The sequence below is a fragment of the Diabrotica virgifera genome, chromosome 7 (assembly GCF_917563875.1).
Source record: "Diabrotica virgifera virgifera chromosome 7, PGI_DIABVI_V3a".
NCBI classification, from domain to species: domain Eukaryota; kingdom Metazoa; phylum Arthropoda; class Insecta; order Coleoptera; family Chrysomelidae; genus Diabrotica; species Diabrotica virgifera.
The window spans coordinates 5,828,874-5,846,566 of record NC_065449.1 but is presented as its reverse complement, the minus strand read 5'-3'; the positions used below and the strand labels follow the sequence as shown (position 1 = coordinate 5,846,566).

The window sequence follows — 17,693 nt, the reverse complement described above, 5'->3', positions numbered from 1 at the left end:
TAGCCACATTTTATTTAAGAGATTTTAGTTAAATCTTAATATTTTTAGGTCTAGAATCTACAACTCAGAGATTCGACATTCTTAATAAAATTTTACATTAAAAGGGCCCGTAGTAATATAACTCCAAGAAAAAAAAGAAGAAGAAAAAACGACAAAAAAATTTTGTTAATTAGTAAAAAATTCTCAGGAACCCAATGATCCAAACGGCATTTCAAAATACTCAATCCCCGCGACGTTATTAAAAAAAACAAATTATAAACAAATTTGAATAGTTTTCAAATGCCATTTTAGGGGGCAGTTTAATTGAAATTTGAATTTATCAATACATTTATCGAAAATATACATAAAAATAAAAATAATGGGATCTTAAGCAGGTGAATATTTCTTTGGCAACAACCACGTTTTTGCAACTGAAAATATAGTAACATTTAATAAACAAATTCAATATCTCAAAAAATATTAATTATTTTTCGACCAATTTATTTTTAATTAATACTGGTAACATAGCGCAACTTACACCGTAAAATAAGATATTTTATAGTGCTTATTTAAAACGCTAAAAATATTTTTTTGCAAATTTGTTTTTAAAGTTTTATATACAATTATTTAAATAAATAGGGGGTCGAATTTAATTTAGTAAGTCTTATGTGAAAGATTTACCATTCAACTTTGCAGAAAAAAATCTCATAGACCTTCATTAATAAGTGAATTACCTCAGCAGTTAAAAAAGTATATTTTTTGCAAAAATGACCCCTTTTTAATTATTTAAACAATGATCCCCTTGTATGATTTGGATACTTTCTTGAAAATATCTTTTGTACCCACCTAAAATTTGATATAAAATTTGTTTTAACCTGTACGAATTTACATTTTGACTTTTTTTATTTTATTAGGCTATTGGTGCTCTCATATATTTCGTGATAAAAGGATTCGACAACCTTGAGGATTTCGGTTCTATCCGTAGTAATGTTTCCATCGTTTCTTATTGTGTCCATATTTTTGTTGCCTGTGTTGTTCTCCTGAAAATTTTTAAAATTTTATTTTCTTGAATTATTTTAGTTATTTCTCTTCTATTGTTTTCTCTTATGTCTTTTCGGATTTATTGGTGAATATCTTTATTCAGTTTCTTCATTGTTGTGTAGTTGGGGTCGTATTTTCCTGTTGTCTTGCTGTCTTCTTTTACTGTTACCTCTTTGGTATTTTGGAGTAGTTTTTCCTTCGTTATTATTATTTCTCGGTTTATAAAAAATGCGTTATTTTATTATTTTATGGGTATAACTCACAGAGAAATACTTGTTACAGAATTCGCCACAACAGCAACGATATCAAACCCAACAACCATCAGCTCCAACACAACAGCAACAACAACTGTCTCCCGCACCAGTATCACAGCCCTCTGTACCACCCATCATCTCCAATGTCTTCCACCATCGGGACTACCGCCAAAATCGGATATCCTTACTTCATCCAGAATATGGCCCTGGAGCTCGTCTTAGGAATCATTCATCTCTTATTCAACAATCGTCTTCGGGGGTGGTCTGTATTGATGGGGGCGTTGGAAGCGGAGGACATGGAGGGTATACGGGTGGACAACAACCGTTAAAAAAGATGAGACTGCAAGACAAAGATGGTATTAATCAACCGTTGAGAATTGATACTAGGGTAAGTTTCATGTTGGTTTTCTTCTAATTTACGATAAAATAAAATGTGACATGATTTGAAGTATACAGGGTGTTTCACGATGAGCTTACACCATCTACATATCAGAAACTCATCATCATTGGCTCTCATATGGCCACAACCCATAGCGGGTCTTGGTCTATTCTAGGATCACATTCCATTCCTTCCTATCCTTCACTCGTTCTGTCTCTCCACAGTGGCTACAGCAGCCTGTTGATTTTGATGAATCTACCAATACTAGGTTCACTATAAAGGCGGTAAAGCTCAAAATTACTTTAAAACCTTAACCCATTTTCCTACTCACCTTTATATATTATATGCCTGAGGGTTTTACGTTCAAAACAGCCTAACTGCTCTTCATCGCGTTTTGTCATCGTCCATGTTTCTGACGCATGAGGATGAACTTGATAAGAGTTCTGCATCTTTGCCATTGAGCTATTGCTAATTCAATACGTTAGCAACAACTGATTTTATGATTCTCCCTGGCTCGTCTTAAATATGCTCTCGATGCCACTTCTCCTTCAGTTTCGCCCAGCGGTGTTATGAAGAGGGGATGCGTCAACACGGATACTCCTACGGTCGTCTCTGGTCGACCGGTCCATCGTCCGCTGTGGTATCATATTACAAACGTTCTTTCCCCGTTCTTATATCTCTGCTCTCAACCTGATCTTTGACATTTTCACTCATGGTGAATAATACACAGTAGAGTAATATAACCAATAGAAACGATACAGAACAATCAACAGTTGCACACCCTATAATGGTTTGTTCCCGATCGGCCGCCTTCGTCATTAACACTACATCGAACAAGCCAAATCGTATTTGTCTCTTTTCGCAACGATTTTAACTGGTATTCGCTAGTAATACCAGTAAAAACTAGTTTGAACTAGTATAAACTACTCTAAATGAAATTCGTTCATCATTTCTAGTTTTAACTGAATTTAGCAGTCAAATGTAGTTTTGACTAGTTAAAACTAGAATTGTCTGAAGGGCATACTTAAAATTAATTTTTCCTAGTAAATTCGGGTTTTAACTAAAATCGAGTTTTAATGGTAACATTGATTAGAAGACACAATAGGCTATCTTCCTGTTAAAGTTTTATTTGTATCTGGAAAATTCTTGATACTCCATTCTACACATTAACCTTATACTGAACTGTTAAGAGGATTGAGATGTCTGCTTGTGGCACTTCGTTGCAAGCAACTTGAACTACATGGATTAATTTACCAGAGTCTGTGGATGATGGTTCAAAGTGGACAGTCTCCTTCCCATCATATCCCCCACATGTTCGATAGGATTTAAACCAGGTAAACGGGGTGGCAAAACAATAACACCAGCTTCTTGGAGAAAGTCCATAGTTCAATGAATAATATGGGGACACGCGTTGTCTTTCTGAAAAAGGACGTGTCGACTGCCGTCTAGATAAGGCGCAACTGTCAAGCCTCTAATAAACCCGAGTGGTGATCGCCTATCATAGGCAATAGCCCCTCAAACCATTACTCCAACTGTCCTGCGTACATGCCTCTCAACAGCAAACCCTATGTCTCGTTGCTCTCCACGGCGGTGTCTTACCATCCCACGACCATCATGCATAGAGTTGCACAAGTTTGACTTGAATGTTTGAACTTGACTTGAGTTTGACTTAATTTCAAGTCAAACTCAAGTCAATCCTTCTGACAAATAATTCAAGTCAAGTCAAACTGGTCAATCACACAGGTTTGAAAATTCAAACTGTTTGTCAAACTAGTTTGAAAGAGTTTGAAAAATAATTTATTTCGTAGATATATTTTTTTAACAATCCACGAGGAAAATAAAATTCCTGTAGATGGCTGTATACCATAAATCACAAAAAATACAGGATCCCTTGTAAAAGGTATATTTAAAAGACCCTAATAAGGGTTACATCACAAAACAAAACGTTTTGGGATTAACAAGTAATCCATCATCAGTGTTAAGCCAATAACATGCATGCGTGAGCCACCAAAAAGTTATGGGTAAAAACCCTTTAAAAGGTATAAGATCTTATATTATACTACATATTATGTTAAAATAGTTGGATATTGCAAATATTCCTGAATATTACCCAGAGCAACAGAGGACTCTAACCCACGTGGATGTGATATGAGAGGTATGAACCTCACATATTAAAAGGTATAGTGTCTAAACTATACCTTTTAAAGGGTTTTTACCCATAACTTTTTGGTGGCTCACGCATGCATGTTATTGGCTTAACACTGATGATGGATTACTTGGTAATCCGAAAACGTTTTGTTTTGTGATGTAACATGGATACACCATGGTTTAAAAAGTTTCCATATATTGATAAAAGACACTTAACGAACATAATAAGAATGAGAACAGGACATGGTATATTTGGAACTCATTTACATCGAATCAACATTAAAACACATCCATACTGTGAGTGTGGAGAGGAAGAAGATCTAGACCACATTTTTCTTCATTGTCCAATTAATAAAGTAATTATTATTAGGGTCTTTTAAATATACCTTTTACAAAGGTATATTTAAAAGGGTATTTACCTCTATTTTATTATTTTTTTATATATTTTTTTGTTGAGATAGACATGTCAGTTGCCAACTAAGATAAGAAATTTAATAATACATTGAGTGCCATATAAATCATCCTTTAGTTCCAATAATTTTAGTATTTGTTTCCCTCTACTCATTTTTAAAAATCATGTACAATAGAACACTGACACTTTCACAGTAAATTATTTTAAGCACGCAAAACAAAATTAAATAAAAAAAATACTAAATGAACAGTTTTTGGTTAAAATGGGATCTAGCTACATATTTTTATAATTTTCTGCTTTTATAACCCATAACAATAAACACCGCACCGGCACCGTCTTCAACGACAGGACGAAAGTCATAAAAAAAGGTTTAGGAAAGTTAAAAAGCAAGAAAACAAAGAACCTCAAAAATCTGTTTTCATACCAACCCCTTTTTAAGCATGTTAATTCCTTGAAATTTTATGGTCAAATTTGGATTATCTACATTTTTTCAATACTAACGCCCCAGAATCTAACAGAGAATCGTAACATGTGGTGTGTACTAAAGTCAAGCTGCGTAAAGTGAAAGCAGTAGGTACTAACACTAAGTTGACCTGCACCTACAAAGCAGACTTTTGAAATTAAAAGTTGTACTGTTGGAATAAAATCAATATTTATACATGAAAAACAGGCTATTGATTTATACTCTTAGTACAGAAATGATTAATAAACATTCAAAATTCAAAATATAGAAGAATCCCGAAAGGTCCATTTTATGACTTATACTATATTCTTAGTACATAGCACGTTAGACATAATATAAAGATTTTATATAGATTATTTGTATTTTTCAATTTAATTATAAATAAACACATTTTCACTTTAAAAAAATTCCATCATTTTTTGACGGAAACTTCAAAATTAATGTACATTAATAGGGACAAAACTGTTATTCTGGCCAAACGCTTAGTTTAGCATAAACAGACCAAAGTGGACGCTTATATTAGTCTACAATTGCGAAACTGTTATGAATGGCAGTTATGGATATGGCAGTTATGAATGGTAGTTAAGAATGACAGTTATGAATATAGTCTTGTTATGCAAAACTAAAATCCCTTAATATACAGAATGTCGCTTGGTTTATTTTTGTTTTTCTTAGTAACCGTTAACGTGACAATAACAGGGATTTTTCCAAGATAGTTTTAGCTATGTGTCACCAGAATCCGCTGTTATCTCGATTTTAAAAAAATGGCGCTTGATCGAGTTATGCATAACGTTGTCCTTTTAAATAATTAGTTCACTGTTTGTGATTTTATAACGCTGTTCTTTATTTTTATATAATAGAAGTATGTATGCACTTTTCAATTTTCATTGCTTTGAAATCACCTGCCACAACATCAAATAAATCAGTATATTTATTTTTCTTAATTAATACTGCTTCGACTATAGATTGTTTCTCTTAATTTTTGCAGTGGAAATACTTTCAATATCAGACTCAATTTGTCTTCTTCTTTTTCTTCTTCTTCTTCTTCTTCTTTTTCTTCTTCTTCTTCTTCTTCTTTTTCTTCTTCTTCTTCTTCTTTAATTTGTTCTGGTACTTATTCTGAACCAAAAAATATCCAAATTCAGATTTTATCTTCCAAAGCCACACACTTCAAAACGAACGTAATAAACAAGCCAAATATGGACGTCTAAAAAATATGAACTACAAACTAATTTGCGGAGTAGCAGAATACAGATTCAGACCTATCCAAATAAGTCACAACAAAATCCGTACGCTCTCAATTAGAATTGGAAATAATTACGTTGCCAATATGATATTCAAACTTCAAACTGTTTGAAGAAGTTTGATTTCAAGTCAAACCTAAAGATATCGAAATCAAGTCAAGTCAAACTTTTTTACAAAAAAAGTTTGATTTTCAAGTCAAGTCAAGTTTGTTGAATAAAATCAAACTAGTTTGACTTGATGCATCTCTAATCATGCATTCCTAAACAAAATCATGATTCATCGCTGAATGCTACATTATGCCTTTCTGACACCCAATGCTGCCATTCTCTGCACCAATTCAAAAGTTGATGTCAATGGTCCGCAGTCAAGGGAAGCACTAAGTAGTCGTGGGCAAAATGAAACCGGTTCAAAGACTCGAATGCGACGGTACAGTGGACGCATAGTAACAGGTCTACCTACTACAAACCATTGGCTAACGATTTGACGCGTAGTAGCAAAATGGTTTCACGGAACTAGTAGTCTACAACGTAGTCTTCTTCATGTTCCTCTACCTTCGTTTGTCCACACACAACACACACGCATAGCCGTCGTTGGCGTACATTTAACACGACGGTTAATTTCATGACACAACAACCCCTTCTCTCTATAGGCAACAATTCTACCCCTCGGTTTCTTCACAAAAAATTTTAAAGGTAAATCTTTATTTTTACAAAAAGTATAAAAGATAAAACATTGGTATTGGTATCATAGCATGCTTTAAATATAGTTATTCTATTGCCAAAAAATAAATTATTCTTTCTGGGTATAACATTTCTAATGCCACTGAGTATAGATGAAGCTAGGACAAATAATCGCCAGACAAAAAATCCCCACAAATTATCCCTGGACAAAAAATCCCCACAAATGATCCCTGGACAAATAATCCCCGGACAAATAACCCCCACAAATTTTTTTGGACAAAATATCCTCACAAAAAATTCCGGACAAAAAATCCCCAAGAAATATTTGCTGCCGAATAGTTCTATAAAAGTTTTGCGGTGGATACAATCGACTCAAATGTTTTTCAGCCTCAGTGCATGACAGTTATAGCAATAGCCATGAAGCCGATTTTCGCCACGAAAATAATGAATAGCAATTAAGATTAAGCATGAATTGTAATTTCGATTACCAAATTCCGAATTCCAACTCCATGCCTTGGAAACTAGCCGAATGAGCTAAGGCTGTGGGAATCATGTTGTAATTATTCATTATAAAATTTATCCAAAAATCAAACCGGACATAGCTGCTCAGGGAGAGGCCAGATGGGAGAAGGTCTGTACTGTAGGACGGCCTAGCAAAAGTTGGAAAGATGCAGTCAGAGAAGATCTGGAGAAAATGGCAGTGAGACAATGGGAAATAGTGGCACAGGACCGACAAACATGGAAGGCAATAATAAACACGGCAAAGACTCTCGAAGAGTTAACGCCATAGATGATGATGATGACTAAATATTTTTGACGTTAAATTTACAAAACGAAACAGGTTTATTTGCATTACAATCAAATTATCGTTTTCAGGACCAGCGTTATCATAGCTGTTCAAAACTGAATAATTACAACTTGATTCCCACAGCCTTAGCTCATTCCCCATATCTTCCACGATTTTTGAAAAAAATCACAGTTTTTTGTCATATAAAATTTTAAGTTTTCGGCATGAAATTGAAATTCGAAATTTGCTAATCGAAATTACAATTCATGCATGCGTAATCTTAATTATTAATCATTGTTTTCGTGACAAAAACCGGTTTCTTGGCGATTGGAAAACTTTTAGAGAACTATTCCGCAGCAAATATTTCTTGGGGATTTTTTGTCCGGAATATTTTATGGGAATATTTTGTCCAAAAAAAATTTGTGGGGATTATTTGTCTAGGATCTTTTGTCCAAGGATAATAAAAATGGATTTTTTGTCCGGGATTATTTGTCCGAATCCCGTATAAATAAAGTATCGTGAAACACCCTACCCTGTATAAAAATATGGTTTATAACATTTTATATTTTTAGCATTAAAAATGATTTTTTTTTTAATTAAACATATTTACGTTATATGTAAATTTTGTTAACAGCCAGGGACGTATAATCCTCAAGTGGAACAGATATCTCCAACCTTTCCTGATCAGCTAACGCAAGATGACCAAGCATTTAGGACTACTAAAGATGAACTAATTCAGCAAATAGGGAAAGTCGATCGAGAAATTGCAAAGGCAGAGTCACAAATTACGATCTTAAAAAAGAAGCAGACAGAATTGGAGGAAATGGCCAAAAAACCTGCAGTTAAATTAGAGGTAGAGGAAGATACCACGCCGAAACATCAAAGTTTACCTCAGGTAAGTACTTATGTTAGTAAGGTTTATGTTTTTACAAATAAAAACAAATATTATATTTAATTGATTCTTTGGTCGCAAACCGAAAGGATTGACAGTGTAGGATCTGATTGGTCATTCCTCCACTAGTTGTTTAACATTTTGTCTTATAGCACCCCAATTGCAATTTGGAAATGGTATTTTTCCCCATCTGAAAAGTGAGTCGGAGTACCTGCCACAGTTTGTTCTTAGCCAGTGCAGTGTGGCTCAGATTCGTCTTGGTTGGTTGAAACCCTCTGGCTTGCTTTCAGTGGCAGATCTACATGGCAGGAGTGCGAAATAGGGAAATTTCCCCCCAACAGTCCAAAATTAAATAAAAAAATTGTTGAAACCTAAAAATAACAACAAAAATGTTCTTACTTTTTGCAGAAGATTGTATAAATCTGTTTTAGTCCACGTTGCAGTAGCAATACTAATATACACTGCGCGTCATAGAAAACGGGCACCCCAAAAAATGGGTCATGTTTGATGTCTCGTATCTCCTAAACCTGTCGTCCGATTTAAGTATTTTTTTTAACATGTTATAGCCTTATTCTTTAACAATATCGCTGTAATAATATTGCTGCTAAACAGGGAAATTTTCATTGTATACCGGGTGTAGGAACCAATCCTGTGTTTTTTTCTCAAAGCTCGCATCACCCTGTGGAAGATTCTAGCGTTTATAAAATACTGAAATTAAAAATCAACTCTCATGTTTTCTCAACATTCTGTTTTTTGATTTATTCGCTTGTGTTGAATAATAAAAAAGTTCGGTACTTTAACAACTAGCCATGTTTTTCATCAATACAGGGTGTTTTTAAACAAGTATGGCAAACTTTAAGGGGTAATTCTGCATGAAAAAATCATGACAGTTTGCTTTATATACGTATGTCCTCAAATGTTTCGTTTCCGAGATAGAGAAATTTTTAAAATTAAAACTTTTCTTACAAACTGATGATTTATTTATTGCTTTAAAACCGGTTGAGATATGCAAATGAAATTTGGTGATTTTTAAGACATAGTTATTGCACATTTTTTTAGATACAATTAAGAATTTAATAAAATTACCATTGGCGCGCGTACGGGTATTATGACCCGTCATATTTATGTTTCCTGTACAAGTTTTTGAAGATTTATTCAGTTTTCTTATTTTTCGCAAAAAATTAACCAAAAAAATATTTTTTTATTTCTATAGATCGATCCGATTAAATGATATTCTGATTATTTCGGTCTTACTGTAGTGGCAAAAAAATGAATCTTGAAAAAATAAATCTTAACACTTATTCCTAGACTTTTAGGAGGAACTTTTTTATTACAGAATATACTGTATTGTTACAAAGTCATTTGCAATTTACGACTGACAGAAAATTCCACCATCCTGTTGAATCATTTATTGCACTTTGATCAATATATTGATTTATATTTCTCAGTTATTCTGATAAAATATTTTATAGTACAGTTTGTTCTTTATATTCTTATGACATCATATAGATAGATGATGTATAAGAGGGATGATGTATAGCACATTTCACGAATTTGCAATTATTTTGAAAGCTTTTGAAAAACTGCTTCCAAGTTTGTCTGAACCGTCTGTTATTTATACACTTGAGAGCAAAAAATTCGACTCCAAGAGTAAAATAAGTTATAGTTTTTGATTACACGGTTTGGCAAGTGTCTATCCACACACAGTGTTACAAGTAAAATATGGTGAATAGAAGTAATTTTTATTGCAATGACACAAAATGTTTTGAAAGTTACTAAAGAACATAAGAAAGATGACTTAATGTTGCATGTGACAAAACATGTTATGAATGAAAGTAATGAATGTAAAAGTAAATTACCATAAAAAATTTGAGTATATCAAAATTAATACCTATTGAGTATTTCTTCCTTTGCGTTGTATTACACTTTTCATGCGACCTTATTAAGTTTCTTACTGATTCCTGAAGAATCACTTCCCACTCTTCTTCTAATGCAGTTTTTAGCTCTGTCACTGTCGCTGGTTTTGAATTACGGACCTGAACCTTGCATTTGAGCTTATCCCATAGGTGCTTCATGTTGTTATAATGATGGCCAGCCCAACGTGGGGCGCCGGTTGAAGCGTTTTAAAATGTCTGCTGAGATGGGGTCAGGGATAAAACTAACTGCATAGATACTGGGGGGGGTCGATATGGGGCTGTAGAAGGAGCAGATACTTATAACGTTCTTTTGCAAGACGGCAGCTCAGGTTTTGTTCGGTGGCGGGTCATGGAATCGTTTTAAGGGATGGGATATAAAATTAATGTTGGGTTTTTTCAAACTCCACACTCGTAATTATGCAATTAACTGGACCGCCTTCACTGGTGAAGTATCCATTTTGTAAAATATTCACTTATTGCACTTCGAAGTGTACACACGGGTTCACGTTTTAAAAGCGACTGAGACGACCACCGGCAAATTCAAAGAGGTCTAAATTGCGTAGAACAATGTTTGCTGCATTCCCTATGCCATACAGAAGAAGACGAAGTTTACAACACATTGCCAATTCCTATAAAACAATTATTTTTTAGAAGCTCTATAATAGACAATATTTTTTTGCGTTAGTTGTTTTAATTCAAAGAACACAACATGAAATTACTAAGCCTAAAGTACAATTCAACGAGTAAGTCCATTTTTTTGCTCTCGAGTGTACATTGTTGTTAATAGCCAGTAAAAAATTTTGAAAGTCGTATACCAACATTATTTGCTAAAGATTTGATTTGTTTCAGAAAATATATGCAGAGAATAGAAAAAGGGCACAGAATGCTCATGCACAGCTAGACTCCTTAGGACCGAATGTAGAATGGCCACTTTACAACCAGCCCAGTGACGCCCCCGTATACAATGAAAACAAAAGAAGAAACGCGTCATTTAAACGAAGACTTCTAGACTACTTTAAGAAAAAAAATAACGAAAAGGAATCACGCAATTTATACTTGACTGATACGTATAGCAGAATGATGCAAGAATGGTTAAGGAAAGTAGATAAAATAGAATTGAGCACGAAGAGGAAGGCGAAAGAGATGAAAAACCGAGAGTTCTTCGAAAAGATATTTCCAGAATTGAGAAAGCAGAGGGAAGATAAAGAAAGGTAATTTATATACTGTTAAGCTCTGTATTTCTGTCTGTTATGAGATTGATCAGCAAATTCTTATTTTGATTAATTACTTAATTATTTTAATTATTACTTATGTGAAGGTACATTCCATGTCAAATCACTCAGGCAAAAAATTTTGTATCTCCGATTTGTCTGAAAATTGGCATGTATCTTCTGCGAGACGTAAAAATAAGATATTTAAGGTAAAAAAATCTTCTTCTTTTTTTCTCAAAATGTTATTTTATGCGATTTTACAGTGATTTGGTGTTTATTTAAACAAATTTGCATTTTCTGTTGTAAAGTATCAATGAAAAACATAATATTTTAATAGAAAGGACTCACAAATGTCATTATATGGCATTATAACAAGTTATTTTGAATCAAAACAAGTTTTTGATCAAATTATATAGTGTAAAAAACGTTAAAATACCGTGTTTTACATTTTCCTTCATTCCCAAGATACATTATCATCGATTTGGCTGAAGATTTGCCCACAGGTAGCCAAAAGATAGGACTTTAAGTGGTTAGAAGGATTTGAATTATATTACAATACCAAAAAATTTACATGCAGTAATATCAGAGTCAAAAGTATATATTAATCAAGTCGGGATAGCATTTGACCTTGAATGACGAGCTGCCCAAAATTTTATTTTTATGATCTTTAGGGGAGTCAATAGCAGCATAAATTTAAAATCAGGAATGAATTCCTCCGTTACGTTAGCCGCCATCTTGATTTTAAAGGAGAACCTATTTTGCTCAATATCTCCGCCATTTTTAACTTTTCGATAAAAATGGTAGGAACTGAAATTGTTCCAAATAAATCGTATTTACAATTATTACAATTTCTTTTTAACAATTTTTGTCGTGAGGTCGATATTTTCGAGTTAATTATACTTACAGTAGACGCCTATATTTTTGACTATAATATTGCATGTAACTTTTTTGATATTGTAATATAATTCAAATCCTTAAACTCCACCACTTAAAGTCCTATATTTTGTCTATCTGTGGGCAAATTTTCAGCCAAATCGATTATGATATATTTTGGGAATGGAGAGAAATGTAAAAAACGGTATTTTAACGTTTTCTACACTATAAGATTTGATCAAAAGCTTGTTTTGAATCAAAGTAACTTGTTATAATGCCATATAATGACATTTTTGAGTCCCCTCTATTAAAATATTATGTTTTCCATTGATACTTTACGATAGAAAATGCAAATTTGTATAAGTAAACACCAAATCACTGTAAAATCGCATAAAATAACATTTTGAGAAAAAAAGAAGAAGAAGATTTTTTGACCTTAAATGTCTTATTTTTACGTCCCGCAGAAGCTATATACCAATTTTCAGACAAATCGGAGGTCCAAATTTTTTTTTTGCTCCAAAATTGAGTGAGATATCTCCTTTGTTTTAACAACAATTTTATTCAAATAATTCGTTAGACTATTCTTACAAAAATTTCTAAAATTTACTTTTCTCCTATTGAATTGATTACTTATTTCTTCTTTAAATTTTGGAATGACTAAATTATGCTATAGAACTGCTCAATACAAAAATAAACAAATATGGTGTGGATATAAAACAACTCTCTCCGTTTCACAAAAATTCTGACTAACCTTTTTGTTTATTCTTTACTTCTTCTTCCTGGATTGCGCAGCCTTCGATTCTCTCACACTTGCTCCGAGGATGTAGCGAAAGGTCCTTCTAGTCCAAACTGCTTCAACAAACAAACAACGGGACTCGCTCGAAATCTCGATTCAGTTTTCTCTCTGCTCGATATCTTGTGCAAATTGATACCCACCGCCTACTCGTTCTAGACAGAAAAACCGGAATCTCCGCGGACACAAGGAAAATTAACTTCTCAACTCAGTCAACTATTTCGTTTCAACACGATTCTGCTCGCAAAGGCCAATTTCACCACTTTACACCGACTTCTCACCTTTTAAAAACTGGACTGTGCACTCCAGATATTCATTACACAGTGACCATTTTTTCTTTCCTCAAAATCAGACTCAACACTCTCATCCCCACCATCTATCTTTCTCCGCCAATCACAAACATCCTCTCTACCCTCTACATCCATATTTTCATTTCTTAAGAACCAATTTATTTTGTATACAACTTTTCCATTTTGTTAAATTCTAGGAGACACCAAATTACTTTCGTTGTTTCAAAATGCTAAACAGAAAGCCTTATATTCTAAACTCAATAAATTTGTTTACTGCCTATCCTTCTAAGAAACATTTATAAAACGTCATTGTTCCTTTCAAAGCGAAATAAATGTATTTTCTAATTTTATCGCATAATTGTATGTCCGTTCAGAGAACCATTAACAAATCACTTAACGATTTCACTTTCCGCGAAAACACTTTTTACTAACTAAATTATAATATTTACAAATTTTGGTCATATACAGGGCGATGAAAATCTATGATCTCGTGGTCTCTGATATAAATTTATTTTCTAAATTTTTCCCATAAAAATTATACAACAATACATATCTTTGAATAATAAAATTATTAATTTAATATGTATGTACACATTAATGTGACGTTGGAATATTTTAACTGTGTGTTCTTTTATTTACATAATACAGTATGTCCCTGTAAGTTGTATCTTTATGGAAAACTTTTTTATTATTAATTTTACGAAAACAAGTTATTCTTTATAAAAAGCTCTGCATGGTCCAAAACCTAAGATTCAACCATCAGATATCAAATTTTATGAATATTATAATACGAGGTATGTCAAAAAGTTTTCCGTATGGATACAACTTACAGGGACATACTGTATAATAATGTTCTTGAATTCCTAAGTGGAGCATAAAACTTCAATGAAAACGCGCCATCGGGTTCTATTTTGCGCTAAGGCCTTCACCTCACTCCAAGACTTTCCTTGACCTTTTATCTCGGCCATGATGGATCTTCTCCAAGTTTGTGCTGGGCGACCTCCTTTTCTTTTTTCCTTGGGGATTCCAATCAAGGGCAGTTTTTGCAATACTGGAACTATTTTTTCAAAGTTTGTGACCGATCCAACCCCACTTTATGGATTTTATTTCATTTTCTGCCCTATTTTGATAGGTCAGGTGTAGTAGATCTTCGTTTCTAATGGTGTTTGGCCAGGGTGTGATTAACGTCCATTGTATCACTCATGTGTCGGAGTCTAGTTTGGAGAGACCATAGTCTAGTCTACAGCCATGTTAAAAAGACACAGGGAAAGCATGCATCCCTGTCAACTCCAGTAAGTACGATAAATTCTTCACTGTTGATCTCATTGTGTGTCATGTTGCGTTTCGTCTCAGTGTACAGTAACTTTATAATGGAAATTATTTTTTGTCTACGCAGGAAGATTCTGGTCTAAAGCCTGCTTGATTAGCTCGAAATTTTAGTATGATGGTCGTGAAAATTTTATTTATGGTGGTAAGCAATGTTATTCCTCTCCAATTTTCGTACAGTGTGAGGTTGTCCTTTTTTGGAAGCACAATAATGTTACCTTTTTTTCCATCGATTTGGAATGAGGTTTGTTTCTAGACCAGGGCGCATCTGTAAAAAAATTAGTACATTTGGATGTTGAGAGGTGACTCATATTTTTTTGCAGAAATTGCTTAGAAATAAATCATATAATGATAATTAAGTTATCCTCCCACTCAAAAAAGTCCGGAACATTGTTTAAATAATCAAAATGTCAAAAAATAAAGGAAAAATTCGATTTTCTTCTTCGTTTTTTGATTATAACTTTAAAAGTGTTCATTTCCGAGAAAAGTTGCACTAACATAAAAGTTGCGTAATTAAATTTCCTATAAGATAGGATTGGTTAAGAATTTTAAAAATTGTCACCCGTGTTGCAAAATAGCAATAATTGCGAAAAAAACATAAAAAAAAAACAGTATTCGCATTTTACTTTTTTCAACCATTTATGCTAGGACCTGGGACCTTCATATTTCACCCAGAAAAAGTTTATAATACAATAAAATAATAGTGTAAATTTCATTAAGATCGTTTCAATAGTTTTTGCAAAATAAATTGTGCTATCCATCTTTGGCAAAATGCATTTTTCAAAATGTTGAAGAACTGAAAACAAAAAAAAATAAAAGTTGAATTTTTTTTACATATAGAAGAATACTGCACCTTTCATTTGCAATTTGTAAAATTAAAATCGGTTAATTACCACCGCGTCAGGAATTTTTTTAAATAAATATTAATTTTTGGTGCTACGCGCAGGACAGCAGATACGTTTGCTCTGATTGGGCATTCCAATGACCTTTGATAGTGATTGATAAATTTTAATTTTTAGTACATTTCGATATAAATTAATAAATTTGTTTATTGCAAAATAAAAACATATACTCTGATCTTTGGAATAATACTTTTTTTAGCAAAAACTTTCTTTGTTCATATATTTTAACCTAGAGAATAAAAGTTTTTTTATTGTTTAAACATATGCAATTGTTTAAACAATATTTCACAAACAATACTCAAATTAGTTTGATTTTTGTGGAATTATAATATTAAAATACAACAAAATATAGAGTAAGAAAATAATATATTAGATAAAGATAGGAAAAAAATTTGGTGGAAATCAACTAGTGTGAATCGAACACCGCTGTCCTGCGCGTAGCACCAAAAATTAATGTTTATTTAAAAAAACTCCTGACACCGTGGTAGTTAACCGATTTTAATTTTGCGAATTGAAAATGAAAAGTACAGTATTCTTCTGCATGCAAAAAAAATTCAACTTGTCTGCTTTATTTTCAGTCCTGCAACATTTTGAAAAAATGAATTTTTTTTGCGAAAGCTGCATTCTTAGCCGATCTTAATGAAATTTACAGTATTATTTTATTATATTAGGTATAAAGTTTTTCTGGGTAAAATATGAAGGTCCTAAGTGTAGCATAAATGGTTGAAAAACGTAAAATGCGAATACTTGTTTTTTATGGTTTTCTCGCAATTATTGCTATTTTGAAACAAGGGTGGCCATTTTTAAAATTTTTAACCAATTCTAGGTTGTAGGAAATTTAATTACGCAACTTTTATGTAAGTTAAACTTTGGAAGTGAATACTTTTAAAGGTATAATCAGAAAACGAAGAAAAAAATTGAATTTTTCCTTCACTTTTTGACATTTCGATTATTTAAACCATGTTCCGGACCTTTTTAAGTGGGAGAATAACTCAATTATTATTATGAGTTATTTCCAAGCCATTTCTGTAAAAAAATATGAGTTCCATACTCGGATTATATGGAGCAAAAGTTCAGCAGTTAGATGCGGATCAGTTTTTAGGATTTATTATAGTACTGTTATCGATTCCCGGAGACTTGTGACTTGTTCTTTCTCAGAGTTAGATAGCAATTATTATCTCTGTTTTAATAATTTAATTTGATACTGAATAGATTAATCTAATTCTTGTTAATTGTAGGTTCAACCGAGTTGGAGCTCGAGTAAAATCAGAGGCAGACATGGAAGAAATAATGGACAATCTACAAGAGCAGGCTCTAGAAGACAAAAAGATGAGGAGTTACGCTGTAATACCACCAATTTTAATAGATAAAAAGGAACGGAAACTGAGATACGATAACCATAATGGGTATTTGGATGACATGGAAGAGGTCTATAAAAGTAGGAAGTTCCTTAACGTCTGGACACAAGCCGAAAAGGAAGTTTTTAAGGAAAAGTATTTACAGCATCCGAAAAATTTTGGAGTTATAGCCTCGTATTTAGATAGAAAGTCAGTGTCAGATTGTGTACAGTACTATTATTTAAGTAAAAAGACCGAAAATTACAAACAGTTATTTAGGAAAGCAAGGCAGCGGACAAGAAGCGCTAGAAATACTAACCAGAAAATTAATAGTAGTTCCAATACATCTGTTATTGACATTTTGACGACGGGTAAGTTATGGCAATATATTGACTTAAATAATACATACTCTTAACAATCAAAAACATCTTCATTCTTTCTTTAATGGATTTTATTAACCCTAGAACCACCCACTTGGGGTAACTGAGACACCAACCACAAGGTGGGGTCGGCAGTGACCCATTTTAAGAATCGCTTCATTTTTGATACATAAAAAAACATAAAAACAAATGCTGAATATAACAATGAAAGATCTAAAATTTTTATTCTTCACAAATGCTAAAATGATGTTCCGTGCACATATTTTTTGTGCCATCAACGCAAATATGGCCTCCTTTCCGGTCACGAGATCTTGGACAACTGACACAAAGACGTAAACAGTTTTGCTGTTCTTTGGGGCGGCAGTTCATCAGGTATTCCAAGGTA

General features: G+C 33.0%; 1 protein-coding gene across 4 annotated transcripts in view; it reads left to right on the top strand.

Annotated features, from left to right (window-relative positions):
- Nucleotides 1-17,693, top strand: part of LOC114330824 (uncharacterized) — a 162,059-nt gene that overhangs the window by 28,573 nt on the left and 115,793 nt on the right. For all 4 annotated transcript variants that reach the window (XM_050657325.1, XM_050657326.1, XM_050657324.1 and 1 more), the window contains exons 3-6: nucleotides 1,303-1,662; nucleotides 8,023-8,283; nucleotides 11,046-11,407; nucleotides 16,830-17,299. In XM_050657325.1, coding sequence (XP_050513282.1) covers nucleotides 1,303-1,662; nucleotides 8,023-8,283; nucleotides 11,046-11,407; nucleotides 16,830-17,299 — 1,453 coding nt within the window. The remainder of the gene's footprint in view (nucleotides 1-1,302; nucleotides 1,663-8,022; nucleotides 8,284-11,045; nucleotides 11,408-16,829; nucleotides 17,300-17,693) is intronic.